At 41.6% G+C, this 23,681-nt stretch overlaps 1 protein-coding gene across 1 annotated transcript in view; it reads left to right on the forward strand.

Annotated features, from left to right (window-relative positions):
- The window catches only part of flt4 (fms related receptor tyrosine kinase 4), a 47,470-nt gene that overhangs the window by 2,594 nt on the left and 21,195 nt on the right, over positions 1 to 23,681 (forward strand). Inside the window, exons 2-7 of the mRNA XM_040015500.1 lie at positions 15,659 to 15,755; positions 17,112 to 17,386; positions 19,142 to 19,263; positions 19,370 to 19,541; positions 22,130 to 22,269; positions 22,348 to 22,519. Coding sequence (XP_039871434.1) covers positions 15,659 to 15,755; positions 17,112 to 17,386; positions 19,142 to 19,263; positions 19,370 to 19,541; positions 22,130 to 22,269; positions 22,348 to 22,519 — 978 coding nt within the window. The remainder of the gene's footprint in view (positions 1 to 15,658; positions 15,756 to 17,111; positions 17,387 to 19,141; positions 19,264 to 19,369; positions 19,542 to 22,129; positions 22,270 to 22,347; positions 22,520 to 23,681) is intronic.

The following is a 23,681-nucleotide window of genomic DNA, read 5'->3' on the forward strand; positions in this document are numbered from 1 at the left end:
TGTTCTTGAATATCTTGTTCTGTCAGCTAGAGAGCCTCCTCTGAGAGGAATGCTGCTGCTGCAGTAAAGTCCAAATAAATAAGGAGTCCAGTGGCTCACTCATCGCTGGCATGGAGCAGTGAGGCCCCCTGGGCATTTGGGGCTCTGATCACTCACTTTCTCATTATGCTAAAGCGCAAATACCCCAAATACAGCTAGAACTGAGAGATAAGCTCTTTCAACACCAGGAATCTGAATCAGAGGCCAAATATGTGTCCAAGTTGGTGTTAGACAGTTGATGGAAACCATCTGTGGTATTTTTGTTTTCAAATATCTGACCCCTGCATGTTTTCAATGCCCAGTTTCTAGTCATGCTAGTTGCATTGCTTTGCAGTAACCAGTGGCCACCATTCTGGTCCCGATGTAAACATCTAAATAACTAAAGAGAACCATTAACTTTTGGAGAGGCGCCACTTTTCTATTCAACTATTTTGTCTCTTTGTTGATATTTTTGAATTTCATTTGTTATCTTCTCTTGGATCAGCTGTCATAGCACAAAATCCCAAGAGCTCTGGTGATACCCCGACATTTCTAATACCACCTTAAGAGTGACATTAGTGGTTTTGGAGGCAACATCTCACTAACAACCGATCACAACCGATCGGGATGCCATGAGATTTGATAAAGGCTCCGTCTCTGTGAAGATGAGCTTTAGTCACTTCAGCGATCCCCACATGCTTTTCATGTAAAAATATAGTATAGTAATGCCGCTGTGAGATAATACAATGACCAGCCTCACCACCCATTTTGAATGTTATTAGCCGAGCCGAGGGACTTTGAAATTTTTCCCTTTTACTCTGTATGTGGTGCACATCTTCTTTATTAATTGGACATTTGCACACATGGGGGCGACTATCGGGGGTGGCAAAAATGATTTTCTTAAGGGCCCACATGAAAACCTGGGCCAATAAGCTGAACTCAGTTTAGCTCAGTGTTAATGTTATCTTTTTACAAGTTTATTGGTGTAGCCCTCCACAACAATACCAGTTTCTCATGAAGCCCAGTTGGGAAAATGAATAGCCCACTCCCACGTGGCTCATGAAGTAGTTTGATTGCTCTATCGCCTGTCTTCCAATGTGACAGGGGATTAATGGGGCATTTATACCTCTATTTTAAATTTACACCATAGGTGGGTCATAATCGTAGACCCCTCTGAAACCCTACAGCACTACTTATGCCACAACCTGATGTCCAGCTCAATGGAAGAGTAACTGATTTATCAGTGAGGGAATCATAATCGCTGCCTTAACATAAGGACTCACGTTTCATCAAATTCCTGGAGGGAGATTGCAGAACGGAAATCAAAAATTGGAACGGACGTGAGGAAAATGACAAGGAAGTGGGAAAAAAGTTGAGAGACAAATATGTTTGCCTCCAAAAAAAAAATAAATAAAAACAATTTTAAAACCCATCAAAAACCAAAACTAACCACAACAAAGAGCGGGGCCCAGGAGGAATAAAACATCCCAGTATTTTATTTGTTTCTATTGTGGCTGGCATATAAAACACCGGAACACAATCACAAGGAAACTAACATATCACACACGCACAAGGATGAGTGCTGGCAACAGCATTGGCCATTTACGTAGGTTATGTCGTAGGCTGTCCAAAGATTCACTGCACAAGTCTAAATCAGCCGTGGGAAGGGCCTTGAAGGTGGGGGTGCTGAATTAGGCAGGCAGGCGACGGGGTACTAGAGTCTAAGGTATAAAATATATATTATATTATATATATTACAATTATTGCTTAATTATAATATTAAACTGCTCAGCAGCAGCTCATAATAAGCCAAAAGTTGCCTTCATCTGGGTGCAGGTTATAAACCTCCAAATTTACACTCAGAAATTAATTTTACTCTTGAGGCACACTCCTGTTCAGAGTCTGAGCATATTTAGCTGGTTATGGGCAAAGCCTCTGAGTAAGTCAGAGTCATGTTAGCAGGGGGTCAAAGTTCACAAAGGTTTAGTGGACAGTTGGAATGTGTTCTGATAACAAGCAGACTAGTTTTTTAACTTGTTTCTTACGTTTTAAAAAACGTCTGTGCTGCTATATCTCTATGGTGCGACTAGCGTGTGTTGCTAACTTTTGGAACTATCGTGAGACTCCATGATCCGCCATTGCTGTAAAAAAGAGAAAGGCCCATTGGACCTTTTTCATCTTTGTGGTACGGACTCTTCCATTCAGTGGCTCTGGTGATGTCTGCCTTTTGCAACAGGGGGCGCCCTAGCACCCGCAGCACCCCTGCTGCCTACAGTCTTGGCTGTGAGTGTGTTTGGGCAAAATATTGAACCCCAAAATGCCCAAAAGTGTTTATCAGTGTGTATGTTTGAGAGATAAGCATGCTTCATATGTTGTATAAAGCACTATATGAATGTCTGTGAATGTATAAATGTGGCATGGAGATGTTAATAATACTATAAAAACACTTAAATGTCAATCCATTTACGAGATGGGAAAAGACTTTGCCATTCCAACTTCCAAATTGCCAATAGAGTTTTAGTTCAGTTGTTTGCAGGCATAAAAAAAGGTCATTAACATATTAAAATGTATTTAAACAAACAACAAACCCAAATACATACACAAATAGGCCCACACAGACAATCTAAGGAGCAGTCTACAGCATTCAGTCTGTAGGCAAGGGACGAGATTTTTGGTACCAGAAGCTTTCTCTGGTTTTAAAGTACTTGTCATTTCTACATGTAGCTGTAATCGTCACATGTGCACGCAGCGACGGACAGATGGAACAGGAATATGAATCAGCCATCCGGTGTCCACCGTCCGGACATCCTGATACATTGGAAGCCCAAAAATATTGGCTGTTGCTCCCAGAGTCAGCTAGCTGATGGGTTAACAGATTGCCTTGATAAGAGGGAGGTTGTGACCCACTTGTTGTTTGTAGCTAAATAATTGCTACAAAGCCACAGGTGATGTCAAAACAGTTCAAATAGAAAATTAACTCAGTACTTTCATCATGTGACACTCAGTTGGTGATGTATAAACTGACAGATAATTGTGTGTTAACAATCAAAAAAGAGAAAAATCAGCCTTTGTCTTGTTGTATGATTGGTTCCATTGACCCACCACAAGAAAATAATGGTTATTCTTGGTTATTCGGCCCTTATTGTAGCACCTTTTCAAAATCAATAGAGTTGTCGTATGAAAAAGAGAAGTTATACAAATGGGGCCATGAAGGGATTTTTCAGAACCATACCTCCATGGTCATTTCAGTGTCCCTGCTGTGCAAATGAAATGTTTCAGTGGGCTCTATTTTCTTTGCACTCTTTTAAAAAAATCTTTCCCACACTTTGAATAATTACTGTGCAGAGGAGGTTTCACCTATTGATTTTCCTCCTGTCTCTCATGTTCACCCAGGCCTGAGTTTCATGTTGCAGTCCATCACAAGGACAGCATTTTAGCGACGCTTTGATGGCTGAATACTTGAACTGTGAGTCTCTGAGTGTACAGAGCCACCCATGGAGGGTGAAGAGCTTATACAACTGCACGAGTGAGTGCTGTGTCACTGCCGTTGTTAATCGACATTAAAAAGAAAAACAATTGTGAGGAGTCGTGCACAATCTGTCGAGTCAGCTGGGTGTCATTCTACGGGGCGACAGGTTGATGATCAAATGAGAGAGTCCAGAATAATCAGGGGGTTTCAGTTCACAGCTACAAATGTGTTGACTTCACAAATTGTCATGACACGCTAATGCAAAAGTAATTGCATGGGATCCAACAGCCATACGAGGCAGTGACGACATTTATTGTAAGTTATGTTGTGAGGCGCAGGAGGAAAATTCTTCCTTTGTGGCATCCGTGGCCTGATACCTCTAAAGGCAGAGACCGGCTCCTCGGACACAGTGCCTGTATCGCAGTTATATTACAGCACTCCAAAGTGCCTCTGTTGCTTAGAGACAAACATAATTTGGAGCCCTCGTAATTCTAGCTAGAGTCGCCATCGCTATTACTTTCAAACTGCTGCTCAGGCTCGGGCAGCTGTGCGGGTTTAGGGTTGTGACTTGTCCGTGTAGCATATTATTGGTCACTCACAGTACTTGCTGTGCATTGGAGGTCACTTGAGGTTCATGGGAAAGGGTCTATTGGCAAAGCCTGAGGAAATTGCCAGCTTCCCTCCCTTTAGGCACTCAGCACCATAATTGCTGACCCAGTACTCCCTACTTTGCCCTTCTTTTCTCCGGCATCTTAAGCTGCCGCGGTGATTTAGTTTGCAGGGAGATCTGACACGACAGCAGCAGAGACTTGTTTATGGCCCGAGTCTGCACGAATCAGGTAACGAGCACAGCAATGGAGCTCCATAACATTTGGCTTCTAAAGAGGCACAGCGTGATTTTTATGAGCATGCAAGCCATCACAGCAGGGCTGGATTGTGCTAATCTTTGGCACTAATGTTGGCATTCTTTTTTTTTGTACAGCTAGTTGTAAAAGGAACATTTTAGATTCTTCCACACAAAATCATCATTGCCAGAAACAGGGGCAGAGCATTTACCAGAATGTACTTGCTTCCCTTCTCGGTGGAGGAAGCAATATCTCAGTTATAATAATGATGACAAGCCAAAAAAAAAAAAAAAAAAAAAGAGTCACTGCTGCAAAGGAAGAGTTGAGCTGTCCGGTGTGCCTGTGTGGCAGGTACAGGAAGGTTTAGTCAGGGTCAGAGGTTTTAAACATAGGAAGCTGGCCCAGATGGCTTGCCGTGGCATCCTTATGTTTGCAGCCCTCCTCTGGCAGGATGTTGGAAAGGCTTTTTCTCCCCCAGCAGTGGAGAGGACAGGGATGTGGTGGATGTCATCCACCTATGTAGTAACAATGAAATCAAAGCCAGGCTGCCAGTCAGCCAGTCGCCTGGATTTGGCCCGGCCTTGTGTCCAGATGACAGAGGAAGCTGGGAGAGAGAGGGAGAGAGGGAAGCGTGTCAGAGCCCGTGGCTGACTGACTTCACATCCAAAGTGCAGGTCTGCTCCGTGGCCTGCTTGGCCTCCCGTCCTTCGGCAGATATGTGGTGCTATTTCAGAGCCCTCTAGCCTTGGACCTCAGCCAGTAACACAGTAACAGTGTAGCTGCATCCTCAAGCTGCTCTTAATTTTAACCCTCGCCACCAAAAAAAGTTGAAACATTTTGTACATTCTTTTCATTCATGTGTTTCGCTTTCTCTTTTTTATTACTGTAATTAAATCTAAACTGAATTTCCATTGGAATTTTGCTCATGGATATTTTAAATAACCACACAGCGACTCCGCACACGCCTTACCATAATCATTATATCTGTGAAAGCCTTTATTTTTAAATTCCCTTGAGTCCCTCCCGTGTGCTAAAACTAAGACTCTGACAAGTTATTTGTTTGCAAATGGTTCCTCTTTTCCTGTTCCTGTCATGTGACTGATCAGAAACAAAACTACAGAGGGGAGAGGAAAACGCTGACGGCAAAATCATCTTTAGTGTCCATGAAAACGGGAAGCGGGAGACGCGTGAATATGATAAAGAAAACAGGAAATTTGCTCGCAGTGAAAAACACCGCTCTGCTTTTCACACGAGCGCCCTGTGTTGCTCCTGAGGAGAGAGAGCGAAAGAGAGGAGGGCTCGTCTTCACGCCTACTCGCCTTTAATGCCCACGAATCCCGCCTGCCTTGCATCCGCCTGCTTCTCGGAGAAGCTTTACATTTTTAACTGGCTTAAAGTGCCCTATGGCACTGAAGCTTTCTCTCTTTGTGTGATTTATCTAGTCAGCAGGTGTCCTTCACAGACTATAGGAAGCCCACATTCAGTATTGCGTAAATGTGACAAAAACTCCCAATGTGAGCCATGCAGAGAGGTCAGCAAATAAAATGTGAGTGCGCATATCAAGAGGCTTTTAAATGGGTTAAAAATCCAGTGTGTATGAATCACCGTAGGTCCACTAACTTCAGCAGTTCTGCAGTTCATCTTGCAAACTTAGTACATTTGGATGTAATGTTGCCCCTGGAACTCCGATTATCTGGAAATTCTTCTTGTTTTCTGCACGAGAAAGAGAAACCACACTGATGTACTGCTTCTGTTGAGCTCCCAGCCATCAGTAGGGGAAACACAAATGGGAACAAGAGATTTGAAACACACATTTGTTTGATTTATGGATTTCTGCTGTGCGCACAGGTTTCCTCTTAATAAAAGGGAATTTCTCCCCCCGTTGTTGCTATAATCAAAGGAAGCCGTGCAGTAGGCTTCTCTCTGAAATATTGTGAGAGAGCTTAACCTTATTATGTCAAGTGCCCCCTGAAATGACATCTGTTGTGATTTGGCATAATGCAAATAAGATTACATTGAGTTGAATGATATGGGTGAAAATCAGGCAGGAAATGCGAGGGCAGGAAACAATTGGACCTGGCTGGCTCTAGCATGCTGTGCATTCAAGCATGCATATGATTTTGCTGTTCTAATGTAAACCAAGCCTAATAAGCTTTGCTGTGCATCTGCAAGTGTCCTAAATAAATTAAACTCTTCCAGCATTATTAAGATCATTTTTCTTTGTATTCAAAGGAATAGCTGGAAATTGCTGCAAAACACTGGGATGCAGACGTTTTATGGCCCGTTAGGCATTCTGAGTCTTTCGAATTAATAAAATGCTGTTTACAGATTTTATTTGACAGGAAACCAGTTGCACTTCTTTCCTCCCTGTCAACCAGTTAGGAGCCTGGCACATCAAAGCGAGGCCCGATGGCACTCGTGGAGTAAACAGACACAGTTGTCCTTGCAAGTGTTTGACTTCTGGCACAGAGCTCACATATATACATCTGGGACTTCCATCTTGTAGAAAATCAGAGGGGCCTGCTTTGGGAAGTCATCCGGCCGGTGTAACCATATCCCTTTATATGGCTGATGTCAAACATGGATGGAACTTTTTTTGCTTTTTTAATATTTTTTTTGTGCCTATTATTTCTTCTCTTTTACAAATCTTTTAAACTAATCTAAGAATGGGTTTTCACAAAACAAGAGAGAAATTCTATTTTCTCAAGAGAAATGTTAGGTTTCTTTACAAGGACGTGTTGAGTGAGCTGCTTCTCTGTTACAAAGCCATGTCAAATGACTGTCAGTGAGGAGGTTAAATCTTCTGCAAGTCTTGAAGACAGAATTTAATTATTTTTGACAAGCCCTGGTGATCAGAGTGTCAGATACCGAGAAGTCGGTGAGCCGAATCACAAGGTTTCTAAAGTCATCGAGTAGCTGTCACTTCAGCTGCTTCAGACATAAAGGAGGCTCGGAATTAGCCTGTCTCTATGAGAGCATGTAAACACAACACTTAAGTGCCTGAAGTCATTTATAAATCTAATGTTATGTGTTTATATCATGTGTAATCATTAGATAACAGAATCCAGCATGAAATTACTGTGATATTTGTTGGTCGAGGCTAATCTCCCGAAGCTGCTGCTTATCTCTGCACCACCAGCTGGAATGCATGGGAAAGAGGGGAACCAGGCTTGAAATATTTTTCTGGCTCTCTGTCCGTGTTCACATTTGTAAGGTGCTTGTAAATGGGCCAATCACCACTCATTTTGCTGTTTCAGGCCAGGGAGTCATTCCGAATAGGGTTTCGACATACAATCATCTGCAAAAATAATTTATACCAATGATTTGGCACGATCCAACACATTTTCCAGCAAACCTACTAAAGTGTACATCGCTGTTAACCATTCTCTATATGTCTGTATTTAATTTTGTATGCCTGTGTGGGCGGCTGCGGTTTGGGAGGGAGTGCACATTGTTCACTAATTGGAAGGTCAGCGGTTCAATCTCCAGTTTCTGTAGCAGTTAGAAAAAAAGTGTTAACATGTGTGTTATTGTGTTTTACATTTAAAATATACACGCACTGGCCTCTTCATCAGTTACGATGTGTTAGTGCTGGTTGGTCCCGAGTGTTCCCTGAATTCAAGAAGGTGCTGGAAACATTCCTCAGAGATTTTTGAAAGCATCACACAGTCGATGCAGATTTGTCAGCTGCACATCCATGAAGTGAATCTTCTGCTCCAACACATCCCAAAGGTGGTCTGTTGGATTGAGATCTGCTGACTGTGGAGGCCACTCGAGTACACTGAACTAACTGTCAGGGCAGGTTGGATCCACTCTTTCATGTTGTTTATTCCAAATTCTGACCCCAAATCAGACCAGGCAATGTTTTTCAAATCTCCTACTGTCTAATTTTGGTGAGCCTGTGTGAATAGTAGCCTCAGCTGCTTATTTTTAGTTGACAGGAGTGGGCGCATGGTGTGGTCTTCTAGCCCATCTGCTTTAAGGTACAACGTGCTGTGCATTCAGAGATGCTCTTCTGCATACTTTGGCTATAATGAGTTCCTGTTGCCATCCTATCAGCTTGAAGCAGTCTGGTCATTCTCCTTTGACCTCTGATATCAACAAAGAATTTTTGCAGAGAAAACTGCCTCTTTCTCTCTGTATTTTCTTTTTTTCAGACTCCGTAAACCCTTAAGATGGTTGCTGGGAAAATCCCAGTAGATCAATAGTTTCTTAAATACTCAGACCAGCCCCACATCTCACTTAAATGGCCTTTCTTCTCCATTCTGATGCTCAGTTTGAAGTTAATCAGGTCCATGTCTGCATGCATAAATGTATTTCGTTGCTGCCAACTGATTGGCTAATTTGATAATTGCATTAACGAGCAGCTGAACTTGTGTACAAGTAGTTGGACTTTATGAAGCTCCAGGTGTTCATCAGCTCATGTGACTTCATGTTAAATTTGGAGATGAGTTAGCTGATCTGTAACCCGAACACCACATTTGCCTGACCTTTTTTTTGTCAGTTACACTGACATTATCAAGCAATGCAATGTGCCCTGTATTAGTTGCTGTATTACAACGCAATGACACAGGACATAAAAGACTGTGTGTCTCACACAAATGATGAGAAATCAGTGGCTGCATTTAATGTCAGCAAATGCATTATACATAAGCCATGACTTAAAAAAGAAGTGGCCAGAAATGCAAACTAATTTAAACTGTCGCCCAGGTGCTAACACCAGTTAAATAAAAGCAAATTAAAGACAAACTAGACATAACTGAGACACTCATTTTTCTTTAGGAAGCTTGAAGCCTTGTGTACTGAAGGATAACACAGTCACCTTAAACCAGAGTTCACAACTGCAGCTCAGATTACTCACTGTCCACCCACCGACTGTCCTCCAGCTGAAGCTCTTGTTCAGGAACATAGCCCTTGCAATACACGGTGACCATTAACCTTTCTGTTCTTCACAGTTTAAGGCATACCCAGATAAATGAGTCATTGTCATTGCAGTCTGCCATGAAAAGCAGCATGTAAGCTCAAACCAGGAAAAAGTGTTTATTATCATGACAAGACACGGTATCAGCCCCAAACTTTCAGGATCCGATGTGTTCGGTTTACTTTGGCATTCGCCTCGTGTGTTTTTAATTGTATTTGACAGAGTGCAAGCAAACACTAATGGGATTATATATATGTGCTGAAACACTTTGTGCAGCTGATGGAGTGACAGGTCTCCATATCTGGGGTTTCGCGGTTTGGAAAGAGAGCGTATACATTTTGAAGCACATCCATATGGAAGATATTGGCATCTGGCACAAAAATTTGCCATCGCTGTTAAACACGGGGTGAAAGAAACAGCAGCCTCTGCACTAACATGGATGAGAGTCACCTACAGTATATACTCCCTTCCACCACTCATCAATCAGCAGAGAGGTCGGCGGTGCTTCGACCTGCAGTCATGCGAAACCCAGCACAAAATAAGTTCCGACTCCTTCAGCAGATGCGAGATAGCCACTTAGGATGACGAGTGATACACAAGAAATCCAAATTATCGAGTTGGTGCACGTTATTTTCAGACTGCCGCTTCAGATAGAGCGCAGAGGTGCTGAGCTCAGCAAACATCGGCGTATATGACATTAATTCTGTCAGTTTGAATGATCTGTGATTTCTGGGAGCTTTTAGCTCATCTCCGTGTGGGTGTGATGCTGCTTTTCCCTTTCCTGTGACACACACACATCTACTGCACGCTGTAGCTTTTGTTTTTAAAAAAAATCCACAGCTGAGGTGTTCACGGTAATGGTAAATGTTTGTGTTGTAGCCTCCCCTCCTTCAACAACCTACACCTCCAACAGCTTGGCATTTTATCTCTCAGGCATGCCAGTCATTAATGACATTTCAAAAGTGATGTACAATCTGCGTGTGGCTTGCCAGTGTGTGATCTCCCAACAGATTTTTCTCAGGGAAGCATCCATCACCGAGACTCATCTACAAAGGGGATTTAGGACCCAGTTCATCACTCAGTCTGCACGTCTAACAGCTGTCACCATATGTCAGCATGCGTGCAGGATTCTTACATATTATATATTGTTTGTAAGTCAACTGTATCTCTAGAGTCAGAGATCGATATCATTTTAGTCCAACACTATTGTACAGATTGCTGTAATGAAGGTGGTTCAAGTTTGTGGGGAATAATTAAAAAATGGCAGAAATGAATAAAGTCAGATGTGTGGGTGGCAGAGTGTGCGCTGTTCACCGCCACCTCTTTGATATTATTTCTGTGGCGGGTCTGCTTAGTGAAGTAATTTGTCATTTGTACTTTCTTTTATTGTTTTTGATGCAAAATCTCTTTAACAATAGCTCTTTAAAAAAGTTTATGCACCTAAGTAAAGATTAAAAAAAGCAAACACTAGTGGTGCTTAAAGGGATGTAAACAGTAGACTTCATTGTCCAAGTGTGACATTTTGTGCACCCGGTCATCCATACTGACCTCCTTCTGGACATAACACCACCTCTACCTTTAATTTTTTTAGAACAGCTACTACTCACAGAGGTATGAGAGGCCATGTTCAGAAAAATGCATGTCTATAAAGCATTTTTTTCTAAGTGGTGGTAACAATTTTTGGTATCAGAAATTAGCATTTTTTTATGCCGCTCTGATTAGCACCAATTCACAACAACAGTCAGCTTAAGGTGGTTTATATTCTAAGGTAAAGACTGAACAATATTAGATAGAAACCCCAACAATCAGATGACCCCCTATGAGTAAGAACTTGGAGACAGTGGGAAGGAAAACCTCGCTTTAAACAGGAAGAAACCTCCTGCAGAAACAGGCTAGTTTAGGGGTGGAGCTGGGAGTGAGGGGAAAGCTCTGCCTCCCATTCTACTTTTATAAACTCTAGGAACCACAAGTAAGCCTGACGTCTGAAAGAAAAGTGCTCTGTTAGGATAACAAGGTACCGTGAGGTCCTTATGAATACGATATGGCCTAACTCTTCAAAATTATGTATTTGAGGACAAAAGATAGTGAATGAAAGTTTGTGGCAGGAAAGATAACAAAGAGCTGACAAACATAAAAGTGATCCAAAGTGCTGAAAGGCACGGTTGGCAATTTTCGCTAATTCGTCACAATAAATGATTCATATCTTTGTGCACATTTTACTAGCACACATCATTTAATCTACTGTTGACATAAAATGCTGATTAGAACATTAAGGTGATCAATAAAGAAAAGAAAGTTTATTTCTATTCTAAAGCTACCTCATTATTTTTTCAGTCATTTGAATGTAAAAATGCATGAACTTGATGAAATATTGTAGGTCTCCCATTACACTCTGCATCCAGGTCTGTGAATAGAAAGGTGTGGGTGGTCCAGAGCTTTGCTGGAGCTATCTGCCGTCCTTAAAAAATGAGCAAAGAATCCTCGAGATAATCTTTTTCTCCTGGTGCCTGTGGGAAGGAAATCCACGCATCTTAAAATAGAAATTTGGACTTGTCCTGACAGGAATTTCCTTTCTCACTTTCCCCTGGTCTGTAGCTCTTTGGGGGGCCTGATGCTGGCCTCTGTGTGTGCAATTTTCACAGCCCGCTGTTTGGCTTTGCAGCATCTCAAATGGTGATGGGACTGAATCTGGTGGCAAGTTCACATGACAGCAGGGACAATACGTTGGGGGAGTCTCTGCTATTCCTCCGAGGCAAAGTAAAGATCTCGGAAAAAAGGAAGGAAGGAAGATCCTGCTGGGCACCAAACTGGGAATGATTTATGGACTGCCACCGACTCCCACTGCAGCCTTCAGCATGTTTGTTTTTGTTGAGAATGCCAATATTAGCTCTGAATAATTCACTAATGTCAGTTTTAACATCTGTGAGAAGATGTCGGTGACAGTTTTACTGTTAACAGTTGTTATCTCCTGCAGCAATAAATCAGGATAAGTTAAAGGGGATTATTTTAGCTCTCTTTTTTTAGTGGAATAATAACATAATACAACTTTCAAATTTATAGGGGAGATGTTTCTTTGCTTTCTTGGCAAAACTACAGATAACTGCTGAGGCTGAGGTAGCCGTTTATCTAAAGTTAGCATAAAGACTGGAACCGGTGGGAAACAGCTAGCTTGGCTCTGAGTAATCTGCCACCTACATGTCAAAAGCAGCTCACTGCAAATATACAAAACATAACCAAAAATAGAAACACTGCAAATAAGACAGGCTATAATAAAAACCTGGACACATCTGGAGCATTGTTTTATTGTAATTTTTGCCTATTTTTACCGTGCTTTGCGACACAGGAAGTCACAGCATACTTCTGCCTGTTAGTCAAGCATCAGATGTTTCAGCTATTATTGCAGATTTCTTCCGTTAGTCCACTTTGTTTCTGAGCTTTATTGTATTTTGTGTATTTGCAGCTCGCTAGGCAGCCTCAGTTTTCGCCTTTGTGATAAGCTCAGTTAACCGCCTGTTGATTGCAGCTGCATGTAGATGTGAGACTGGCGTGGATTTTCTTATCTAAGTCACAGCAAGAAAGCAAATCAGCATATTTTTCGAAATCGCTTATGATTTCTTTAAGAAATTATCATTTGAAGTTTTTAAATCTTTGCAGTTTTGAAAGGAAGCTGGGCTTACATTGTAAAAATGAAAAATTTACATATGAATAAATTGGCTCTGTGATGCTCCCTGGGCGGCGGGACATGTAGGAGGAACAAGGCTGGTGTTTAAGATTCGCAGCTGTACAGATCTCTGAGTTTTGATTGGCAGCAGGTCATGACTGGCTGCTGTGAAACCATTGCTGGGCACTTCAGCTGCTGTTGCCTAGACCTAGAAGATGTGTGAGTCAGTAATATAAAATGCGCATATGCAGCTCCATTGTATAAATGTTTTGACCCCAGATAGATTTGTGTGCTTATAAAAGAAAGTATACTGATCCAATATATGAAAGGTATTTGTATAGCCTTTCAGCTGCTTGCATAACTCTATTTGTGCATTTGTCCTGCTGAATTAGTAGCTTTGTTCACATCTAACAAAAAATAATCAGTCTCTAGTTTTTACGACTTTTTCATTTTAATGGAAAAAGGCAGAATATCAACTAAAAAATTCAGAAAAAACCCCCACATACCTGACATTTGTAAATTGATTTGCATATTATTGAGTGAAATAAGCATTTTACCCCCTACAACCCAGCCAAAACTCTGGTTCCCACAGATTGGCTGTGTGCCCATGTGACACGCAGATTAAAACCAGTCAATGAATCAATCAATTACAAATACTCCTGATCGCAACTCATCATGTGTATAAAGCAGACATGTCCACAGAATCCATTTCTTCCATTCCAACCTCTCCACCACTATGGGTGAGACCAAAGAGCTGTCAAAAGACGTCAGGGACAAACTGTAGACCTGCACAAGGCTGGAATGGGCTACAAGACCATCAGCAATAAGCTTGGTGAGAAGGTGACAGTGCCTCATGGCATGAAGATGATCAGGAGAAAGGCTGTGGGTCAGTCCAAAACTATATGGTAGGAACTAGTTAATGATCTGAGGGCAGTTGGGACCACAGTGGCCAAGGACACTACTGGTAACATAATATGCCGTAATGGACTGAAATTTTGCAGGTCTCCCTACTCAAGTCTTGGGTGAGAGAAGTGGCCCAAAATCCCAACCACAAGAAGCATATTACCACTGTGGTTGCCAACAGAAGTTTCTTCACCAAGTACCACTTCATGTTTTGCTTAAAGATCAAATACCAATTTCATACCAATTCCTTGCATCACTTTCTAACTTTCAATTAAGGTGTTTTTCTGGATTTTTAGATGATATTCTGTTTCTCTTCATTAAAATGAAACTACCATAAAAATTGGAGGTAGTTCATTTCTTTGGAAGTGACGAAACGTACAAATCCAATAGGGGATAATATACGATTCTTGCTGTTCAACAGTCCTGGGTCTTCAGTGTTGTATCGTTTGTTTCATAATGGGACAAAATATTTTGAGATGGTGAAAGATCTGGCCTTCAGGCAGATCAGTTCAGAAACTGGACTCTTTTGCTATAAAGCCAAGTTGTTGTAATAGCTGCAATATGCAGTTAAGTATTGTTTCATGCAAGGCCTTTCTTAAAAAAAACACGATGGATGGGAGCACATGTTGCTCTGAAACTTGTATTACCTTTCAGAATTGATGGTCCCTTTCCAGATGTGTAAGATACATTGGCACTAATGCACCCTCATACCATCATAGATGCCATATCCATGTTTTCCAAAAAGAATTCCACATTTGAATTTTTCTGAACACAGATCAGTTTTCCACAAGCTAATTTCAAATGTCCTCAGTCCATTTTAAATGAGCTTAACCCCTTAGAAAGTGTTTCAGGATTGTGTTCGCATATAGCTTGTCTTTGGATGATGGAGCTTTTACCTGCTTTTATGGATGGCACGGTCAACAGTTTTCACAGATAGTGGTTTCTGGAAGTGTCCTTCAGCCTATGCAATGACTTCCACAACAGAGACATGTCTGTTTTCAAGGCAGTGGCACCTGAGGGTGTGAAGATCTTAGATTTCAATACTGATTTTCAGCCTCGTCTCTTGTGCAGAGGAAATTTTGAGAATAAAAATCATTGCTTTGTTTTTATTTACATTTTACATATGGAGTGCAGGGGTTTTTATATTGTAGTCTACTGTTTATGATGCTTATCCATGCATATTTTCTCAGTTTGTTTTGATGTTTGTGCATCGCTTTGTAACAAAGTGCCTTGAAGCACACTATGTATTTATTTATTCAGTCTGATGTGGGAAAATGGTCATGATTTGTTTTGTAAATGCTCAGAAAGCCTCTCCACTACCGCACAGCCACTCAGTCCCTGCGATAGCACAGTGTGTGTTTTCATCTCTAATGATATCCAGGTGGAGCATAAGTCATGGTGACACTTTTATATATGATCGACTGTAGGTGCAGAGTCTGACTAAGCGCTAATAGCACCCTGAGGGGACTCTACTATGGTAATGACATTCTAGGCCAGCTATATTAACCAAGCACCGATGAGTGAAGTGAATGCATTTGTAATAAATCAAGGGCAAATGGTTTGTGTGGCTGTTTCAGAGGCGGAGGTAAAGAGATCACACCAGCATTGCCTCACGAGCGAGCCGTAATTTCTCTATCTGGGTGTTTTTCAGCATCAGGGACCAGTTCCTTTAGCCGCAGATTGCCTTACAGCTTGTAAATGTAATAACCACTGTGTCAGATTTCAGATTCCCGATGTGTTTCAGAGATTTGACAGCTTACCAGCAGCTCTGTCAAAAACACTAGGTCTTGACTGACCTGTGTAACATGATTCTAATGCAGTGGGCTTGTTCATTCCCGCAGGTCTGGTGATAGGCTATTCTATGACTCCACCCGTCCTCGACAGCCCCAAAGACGAACTAGTGATTGAAGCCCACACAACACTCACTCTTACATGCAGGTATGTGTGTCTTCTCGTTTTGGACTGACTACATGCACTTGTGCATGACAAACTGTGAGTTTTTTCAGGAAATTACAAAAAATCATCATTGATAGATTAAAAAAAAAAATGTGTTACTTGCAATCAACAAATGAGAAAAATACATTTCGACTCTGCTACAGTTCATTTTTCAGAAAAAGTTACCAGTTTTATTGCATCTTTCGTGAACAAAGGATCTGGACACTCATGCATTGCTAATAGTTTTCATAGCATTTTATAGGTCTTACATTTGTGATGCAAACTGTCAGTTTAAATAAGAAAAGTCTGCACTTGTTTTACTCTGCTTTTTCTAAACCATACAAACAATGGGCCATGTCTTATAAGAAACAGAGATTTTTTTTGTTCTAAAGCAAAGCCAGGCCCGATTTAAACTGAGCCTGTGTCATAGATGAATCAACTCATGATAATGATCCTATATCCCTATAAAATCATAGCTGTGCTGTCTGCTGCCCCAAGCAGTCCCTCCTTTAACCATTTTGTTTTTGTGGTGAACAAAAAAAAGAAGAAAAAATGCTGTCTTTGCTAAAGCTGATATTATTTTTGGTCTTTTCCAGATTATTTCTCAGATAAATGCTTTCATCTTAAAAAAAACAAACCTCCAGTGACCACACCACCAACAATCTCCCATGAGGGAAAATTATTCACTGGGGCTGTAAAATACTTAAATTATCATCTGTCATGTTTGTGTCATTTCCAGCCATCACATTTTGGCACCATGTGCACATTTCTGTCATTACTGTTTAGTGGAGCAAGGTGATGAAAGCATAGCTATCGGTTTTCAGGCGGCAATTATGGTTGCAATCGTAATGCCTCTGGGTTAACATAACTGAATTTATGTGACAAAGCTCAAAGCAAACAAGGATGTACAGATGCTCTGGAAAATTTATAGCACTACAAGTGCAAAATGCACACTCACAGTCACACAAACACTGTCGTTTTTTTACTTAACATGTAACAACAATGTAATAATAATGTCTTTATTTAGCACAGAGTATTTTGACTGATAAGCAGAAAGAAAGTTTTATGCAATCGAATAATTAACATCACTAATAAACAATCTAAGAACAGGTAGATGTCAGCTAATGCATATTTGCATATTGTCTGCTTGGAAATGAAGAGAGACTTTATGACATTGGATACTTTGGTAAAATGGAATCATGTAAAAAAAAAGAAAAAACTAAAGGACCTAGGAGTGTACCTTGTGGTACACCACAAGTAATGTGACAATCTGAGTGTTAATTCCAATAATACAACTTTTCATTTTAAGTACTAAGATTAAATCTGTTCCGTGTCCTTTGATTTTTCACATCTCTTCAGGGGATCTAATACTCTGGCCTGGGCCTGGCCTGATCAGACTCTGGTTGGACGAGACCTAACCCAGCGTCACTCCCAGCTGGAGACCACCTCAGCCCCCGGGCAGAGGGTGGCCTTAGTCAGCGAGTGTCCGGGGAAGTTGGAATTGCCGTACTGCAAGAAACTTGTCCTGAATGGGGCACAGGCCAAAGACACGGGGTACTACCGCTGCTCATATAAGGATGCCAAGGCCATCATTGAAGGCACCACTGCCACCAGCATTTATGTCTTTGTCATGGGTGAGTCACACAAGCCTGCAAATGTGCTAACTCTGACACTGAATCTGGATGTTTGTGGGTTCATTTTACTCTTGAACTTGTTTTGAGAAAGAGCAAATTTCATCCCCTTGCTTGATCTGGTCCGCAGCTCTTTGGCTTGGCTATGTGGAACCTTTAGTCCTTATTTCTGTTTTCTTTGGTAGCCATCCTGTGGAAGCAGATCTCCTGTTTTGAATATTACTTTAATATCAAAGCAGACGCTCTGTTATTAGAAGTGGAAATTGTTGAGTTTGCCTCGGTCACACCCTGGAAGTTGGCAGGATTCGGATATTAGCGATGCAAAGCTTTTGATAAAGACAGGAATGGGAAGCTAATTAAAGCATTAATGGGCTATTTGTTTTTCGTAATATCGAAATGAATAACATATCAAAGAACACCAATGAAATGTGTTTCGCTATCAGTATTTTTTTTGCCATATACAAGTTTGAGACTAGCTCATAGTTTGAACTTTAGAACTCAGGACTTGTCCCTAAGGGTTGTCTCTTTACTTTTCCTCACTCCGTGTGCTGAGGGAGAGGAGGCACATGGAGAGACAGATGATTGTCATGGCGGGGAATCCTGCTGACCAGTCCACTCATGTGAAACGCCTGTTTATCCCCTCAGACAAGGTGCCAAAACAGTTTCCACAGATCTATCCGGGGGGCTGATCATAAGCAGATGGAATTGCAGCCATAAATTAGACCCAGTGTGTTGAAGGATAAAGGGGACACATGTGGATTCAATTAGACGGGCAGATGTCAGCCTTTTACTCCTTCAGCGCTCTAACGCTATGCTCTAAACGCGCATATGAGTGCAGACGCTGATCTGAATACATGAATATACTGTATTTTTACATGTGTAGAATAATGCAAAGCACACAAACACCTGCTCAGCCTGCTCTGCAACCTGTCCTCGCCTCAAGTAGCAGATCTCTTCCTGCAGTCTGATACCTGCGGGTGATTTATTGAGAAGACGTTAAAGTGCGAGACGCTGTCTATTATTTCTGTTGCTTGTGTGTGTGTGTGTTCAGTCCACTGCAGGGCAGAAATATAAGCCTCTTGATATGACTCTTTGTTTGGCCTCGCAGCAGCTTAAAGTGATAGGTTTGAGTTGTGCAGAAAAAAGAAGAAGTATGGAAATAACTGAAGGCTTATCATGCAAAACAAGACGTAAGAAGAAAAGCTCGGATGTCATATAACATATTTGCTGCTGCTCAAACATCGCCGGTACTGACAGCAAAGCGGGAGAGATAAAAGTTTTTATAATAACATAATCTCTTGCTGAGGGAATATTAGCTTTTATGGTGATAAGAGCTGCAGTGTAAATTGCCAAAACAATTGCTGCGATGCCTCCCAAAGTCCTGAGCATCGGTAGCTGCAGCAACAAAAAAGGGAAGCATCAAGGTGTTAAGAATGAAACACAGTGGAGAGATATTTTCCATCACCAGAGAGCCTGAGGTGAAATTGTAACACTGTTTAGAGGATGATTAAACCTCTTGGCTGTCTGTCTCTCAGTTGATGTGTAATAGAGGTCCTTACCGCTATTTGCTAGGCGGGGACAGACTGAGCTGTTGGTAATTATGATAAACTACACATGAGGTGTGTCCTTGGGGGTCATTATCAGGATGGGGGAGATCTGGCTGGCCGTACATGAAGTTAACTCAGTAATAGCTGCCATTACCCCAGCTGCTATCGGGGTTAACCTCCCTGCTCCCTGTCTCTCTCTGTCTGCATCCAGACCCAGAGCAGCCCTTCCTCAACAGCGGCAGCGTGCAGACCATTTTCATCAAGAGCCATTCCACGGATGTAATAGTGCCATGCCTGGTCACAGTGCCTGATCTGAATGTCACCCTGAAAACGGTTTGTGCCCAAAACATATTTCTCACACTCTGTTCCTCCAGTTAAAGTTTTCAGCTGGTGCTTAAATTGATGATTTTAACAGCAGCAATCATTTTTGTGCATTTAGATGTGGTACAATCCCTGGCCACTGGAGAAGGAGAGGCTGAGATGGGACAACAAGCGGGGCTGGTCCATTCCCAAAAACATCATAGACAAGGAACCTCTCCTGATGCTTTTTTGTGCTGCTATGCTGGGAGGCAATTGGTACAGTTCGGACAACTACGTGTTCCACACTACAGGTAAAACAGTATGTTTACCTCCAAAGGTTTCAAAAGTATCCTTAGGCATTTATCACAAAGTCCTACCAAAATGCAACAGCTGAACTCTTAGCTGAACTTTTAACTTCAAGCATTAAATGACACACCACAGAGCTTTGGGACACAGAGAAGACTGGGTCATTACTGTAACTGAGAACACTAAGCTAGTTAAAAATCTTGGGCAGATCCCTTGAGGTGGATGAGATTCGCTTTGAGTTTCTCATAGGTCTGGATTCGAGCCTTGAACGATATAGGACTTCTAAGACTGACACCAATATTTGTTGACTTAAAAATCTGAATATATCAGCCAATATCTTTTTTTCTTTCAAGTACACGAAACAAGATAATGTGTCCCTGCTAAGATAATATAACAATGCAGGGTAAAAACAATCTTGTTTTTTTGTCACATGAAGTTGTGGATTACTTGTTTAGATCAATCGGTTGTTGTGTTAATGGCACTCTAAACACCTGCATTGCCAACAGGGAAGTCGCAGAGTATGCTGTGGTGGACAAACTATGCAACACTTGTAACATAGCTCAGGGGTGTTTCTCCAGTGTTTTTTTTCCTGTTTTAATTCTCATTGTTGTAAAATAAATGTAAATTATTTGCTCATATAATGTATCTGCAAATAGCTAATATCGACTGATAATATTGGCTGGGCGGTACTGAGCAACTATCCTGTATGACACAGTTCTGCAACACCAAGTGCAAGTTATTACCTTTGGATTTGCAAACTAGGGTGGTGGTCCAACTTCGGGAGGGATCACACTGCTTATCCTCGCTGGGAACGTTTATCCCAGGGGAGTGCTAGGATTTAGGAAAGATAACACAGTTTACTTCCTGGTTATGGAGCAATGGCCCAGCTCTTTTCTTGCTTTTCCAGTAGAAATATTTGGGAGTTTGCCCAACCAGTCAATTTTTTATAGACTTGGAGAAAGCATTCAACCACATCCCTTGGGATGTTCTGTAGGGTGCTTCAAGAGCTTTTCAGTCCCTGTGCAATTGACATGGTTGGTTCACATTGCTGGCAGGACATCAGACTTATTCCCGGTGGGTACTGGACTGTGGCAGTGCTGCCTTTGTTACCATATCTGTTTCTTGCTGAATTTCTAGGTGCAGCCAAGGGGCAAAAGGTTTCAGGTTCAGTGGTTTCAGGATCATGTCTGTGCTTTTTTGACTTCACTGAGGGATGATTGCAAACTTGCACTGGGGCAGTTTTTCAGCAGTAGGGATAACAATTAGCACCTCCAAGTCCAAGGCCACGGCTCTCAGCTGGAAAAGGGTGGATTGCACATTCTGTGCTGGGAATGATTTTCTGCCTCAGGAGAAGTGCTGTTATCTCATGGTCTTGTTTACAAGTAGGGAAGAGTGGAGCAGGAGACTGACGAAAAGATTGGAGAAGCGTATGCACTGATGCTGATGGTGTATCAGTATGTTGGTATGCTAAATTAAGAATAAGATGCAAGGAGTAGAAATGAGGAGCTCACGCTATCTCTGCTGTGGCTCAAACTGAAAGATTATTTCTATGTGGTCTTGGGAACACCTTGGCGTCCGCTCCCCCTCCCCAGAAGAGCTGGAAAAGGTGACTTGGGGCAAAGGAGGTCTGGGCATCTCTGATTAGACTGCTGCCCCTGCGACCCAAACCCGGATAAAGCAGCAGAAAATTGGATGGATGGGTGAATGGAGTTACAAAAACACTCCCGACCCAGGACAAATATTTGAATTAGATTTGACTCTCTGCTCTTGTTGAAAGAGAAATTAGCTAGAAAATCAAAGGTGGTGCTAGACTGACTGCCCTGTCCCCATAATTTTCCATGGCAGTCGGCGAGCCAATTAAGCCTTAATGCTGACAATTTCGAGGCTTTTATTTAATTATGTAATTTCCTCTAAAACAACTCCATTTTTATGTAAGGATGGAGTCATTATGTCACAAGCACTAAAAGAAAAGAAGAAAAGAGAAGCAGATGGAAAAGGAAGGCATAATCAAATTTTGAAAAACTAAGCTGAAAAGGCGAGAGACTTTATGTTGAGTTTCCCTCTCATAGCGCGTGAACTCAGGGTGATCCAGATGCTCTACGCTCTGTTGTATGAGCTCATTCACCTCTGTCTTCAGAGGGCAAATGGAAACTCATATTCACCACTCCCAGCCAAATGTAATAGCCACATCAGTCAGAGGAGAAACTCGGAGAGGCTTCACTCTTCACACTAATGGACTGCATAAACAATCAGTAATCACAGTCTGCCTTTTTTCTTTTACGTGCAAAGTCATTTCCATGCAGAGAGAATGACCTAAACATCAGATACACTGTCCAGTGTGCAAAACGGGATTGATGCTTCACTTCAGTTTTATTCACATATATAAACAAAAACACACACACACATCTAGATATATATAAAATTGTGTGTGTATGTATGTATATATAAAGTTTTAGAGTAGCCTGGGATGGCTTCTCGGGTCCAAAGGAAAGTCATTTCCTCAGGAAAAACTGCTGACAATGTCACTCTGACCTCTCTCACTGTCTCCCTACCTCTGTCTGGGTCTACCTCGCCCTTTTATTTTCCCGGACAGGAAGTCAGGTTTACGATGTCAAGCTGTTTCCTGAGGAGCCAGTACAGCTGTTAGTGGGGGAGGCCCTCACCCTGAACTGCACAGCGATGGTGGAGTTCAACGCAGGGGTGGACATCCAGTGGTCTTACCCAAGCAAACAGGTACTAGCAGTGCATCGCATGTTGTGTTAGTAAGAAGCAAACCTGAATTCACAATCACAGTTTGTTTCTCCTCACCAGGTGAACGACTTGGTGCAAGTTACCACCCTCCGTGAATCTCTGTCTCAAGCCACAACGGCTTCTAGCGCCCTGACCATCCACAGTGTCAATGTAACAGACACCGGCCGATACACCTGCAATGTTACCAGCATGGACGGGACTTACACCCAACAAACTCAGGTCGTAGTTCATGGTAAGACTTTCTTTTTTTTTTGTGTCCATACATTAGTCTTCTTAAAGTTTGCATTAACCATCCAAATCTACAGTTATGCTGGCAAACATAGCAAATAATCCAGCTCTATATGCAGTTATGGTCAGTCTCCACAATAATCCCTGTAATGAAAAACTTGACCAATCATCTCACCCTGTCCTCAGCATCCTCCTCTGTCACGCCAATCAGTTGCCATTAGATTGTGTTTGATGCTACCTTCATGACAATTGTAGTTTATAGTTAAGTTATAGTTTTAAGTTATTAATGAAGTCACATATTTAATAGAGGTAAGAATCACCCCACGATCAATAATGCTATGCTTTTTATTAATAAGTGTTATGTCTTCCATCGGATGCCTCTGTGGAATCAAAAGTGAAGTGTTGATATCTACAATTATCATAATACTTTACTCACACTATGATATTATTGTGATATTGTGATTGTGATTCCAATAAAATATATTGCTTTCTGTTATAATATCTGTTTTATCCAGTAAGCTGAAGTTATCTCGTTTCATCTGTTATTTTTGCTGCAAAATGAGATTGTATAACATGCCAACACCAGCACAAAAAAACTGCCATAAATGTTGCCACTTAGCTGACAATTACATGCAATCTACTTCTGATAATGCAGCGGTTAACTGTGGTAAATCATCTGTTGCTCTCCACACAGACAGAAACATTTACACATTTCACAGAAATTCACATTTAACTATTATATTTGCACTCTGCAACCTCCCAGGTCTGTAGGAGTATAACCAGAACACAGGCAGCTGGCAGCCAGTTGAGTCGAGTCCCCTCGAGTTTGGCTCTAACGCTGCCTCAGGATTTCTGTGCATGAGATGAGCCGTCTTGCACTTGCATTTACCAGAGTAGTTGGATTTATTTAATAAAATATCAACATTTTATTTCATAAAATATTAAATCGATATTTGGTATCGATTTGGTGTCGATTTTTTAAAAATCAAAATGAAACATATTACATTCATAAATTTTTCCTGCGACACATGGTCTTTATCACTGTAAAGCTTTATTTTCAAACATTTTGGTTTGTGATATTATGTGTGACGTGAAACAGACCAAAGTAAAAGGAGCATAACTAAACACAGAAAACATGAAAGGCGAACTCTGACATCTAAAGGTGC

The sequence above is a fragment of the Simochromis diagramma genome, unplaced genomic scaffold (assembly GCF_900408965.1).
Source record: "Simochromis diagramma unplaced genomic scaffold, fSimDia1.1 OVJJ01000685.1, whole genome shotgun sequence".
Classification (NCBI taxonomy): domain Eukaryota; kingdom Metazoa; phylum Chordata; class Actinopteri; order Cichliformes; family Cichlidae; genus Simochromis; species Simochromis diagramma.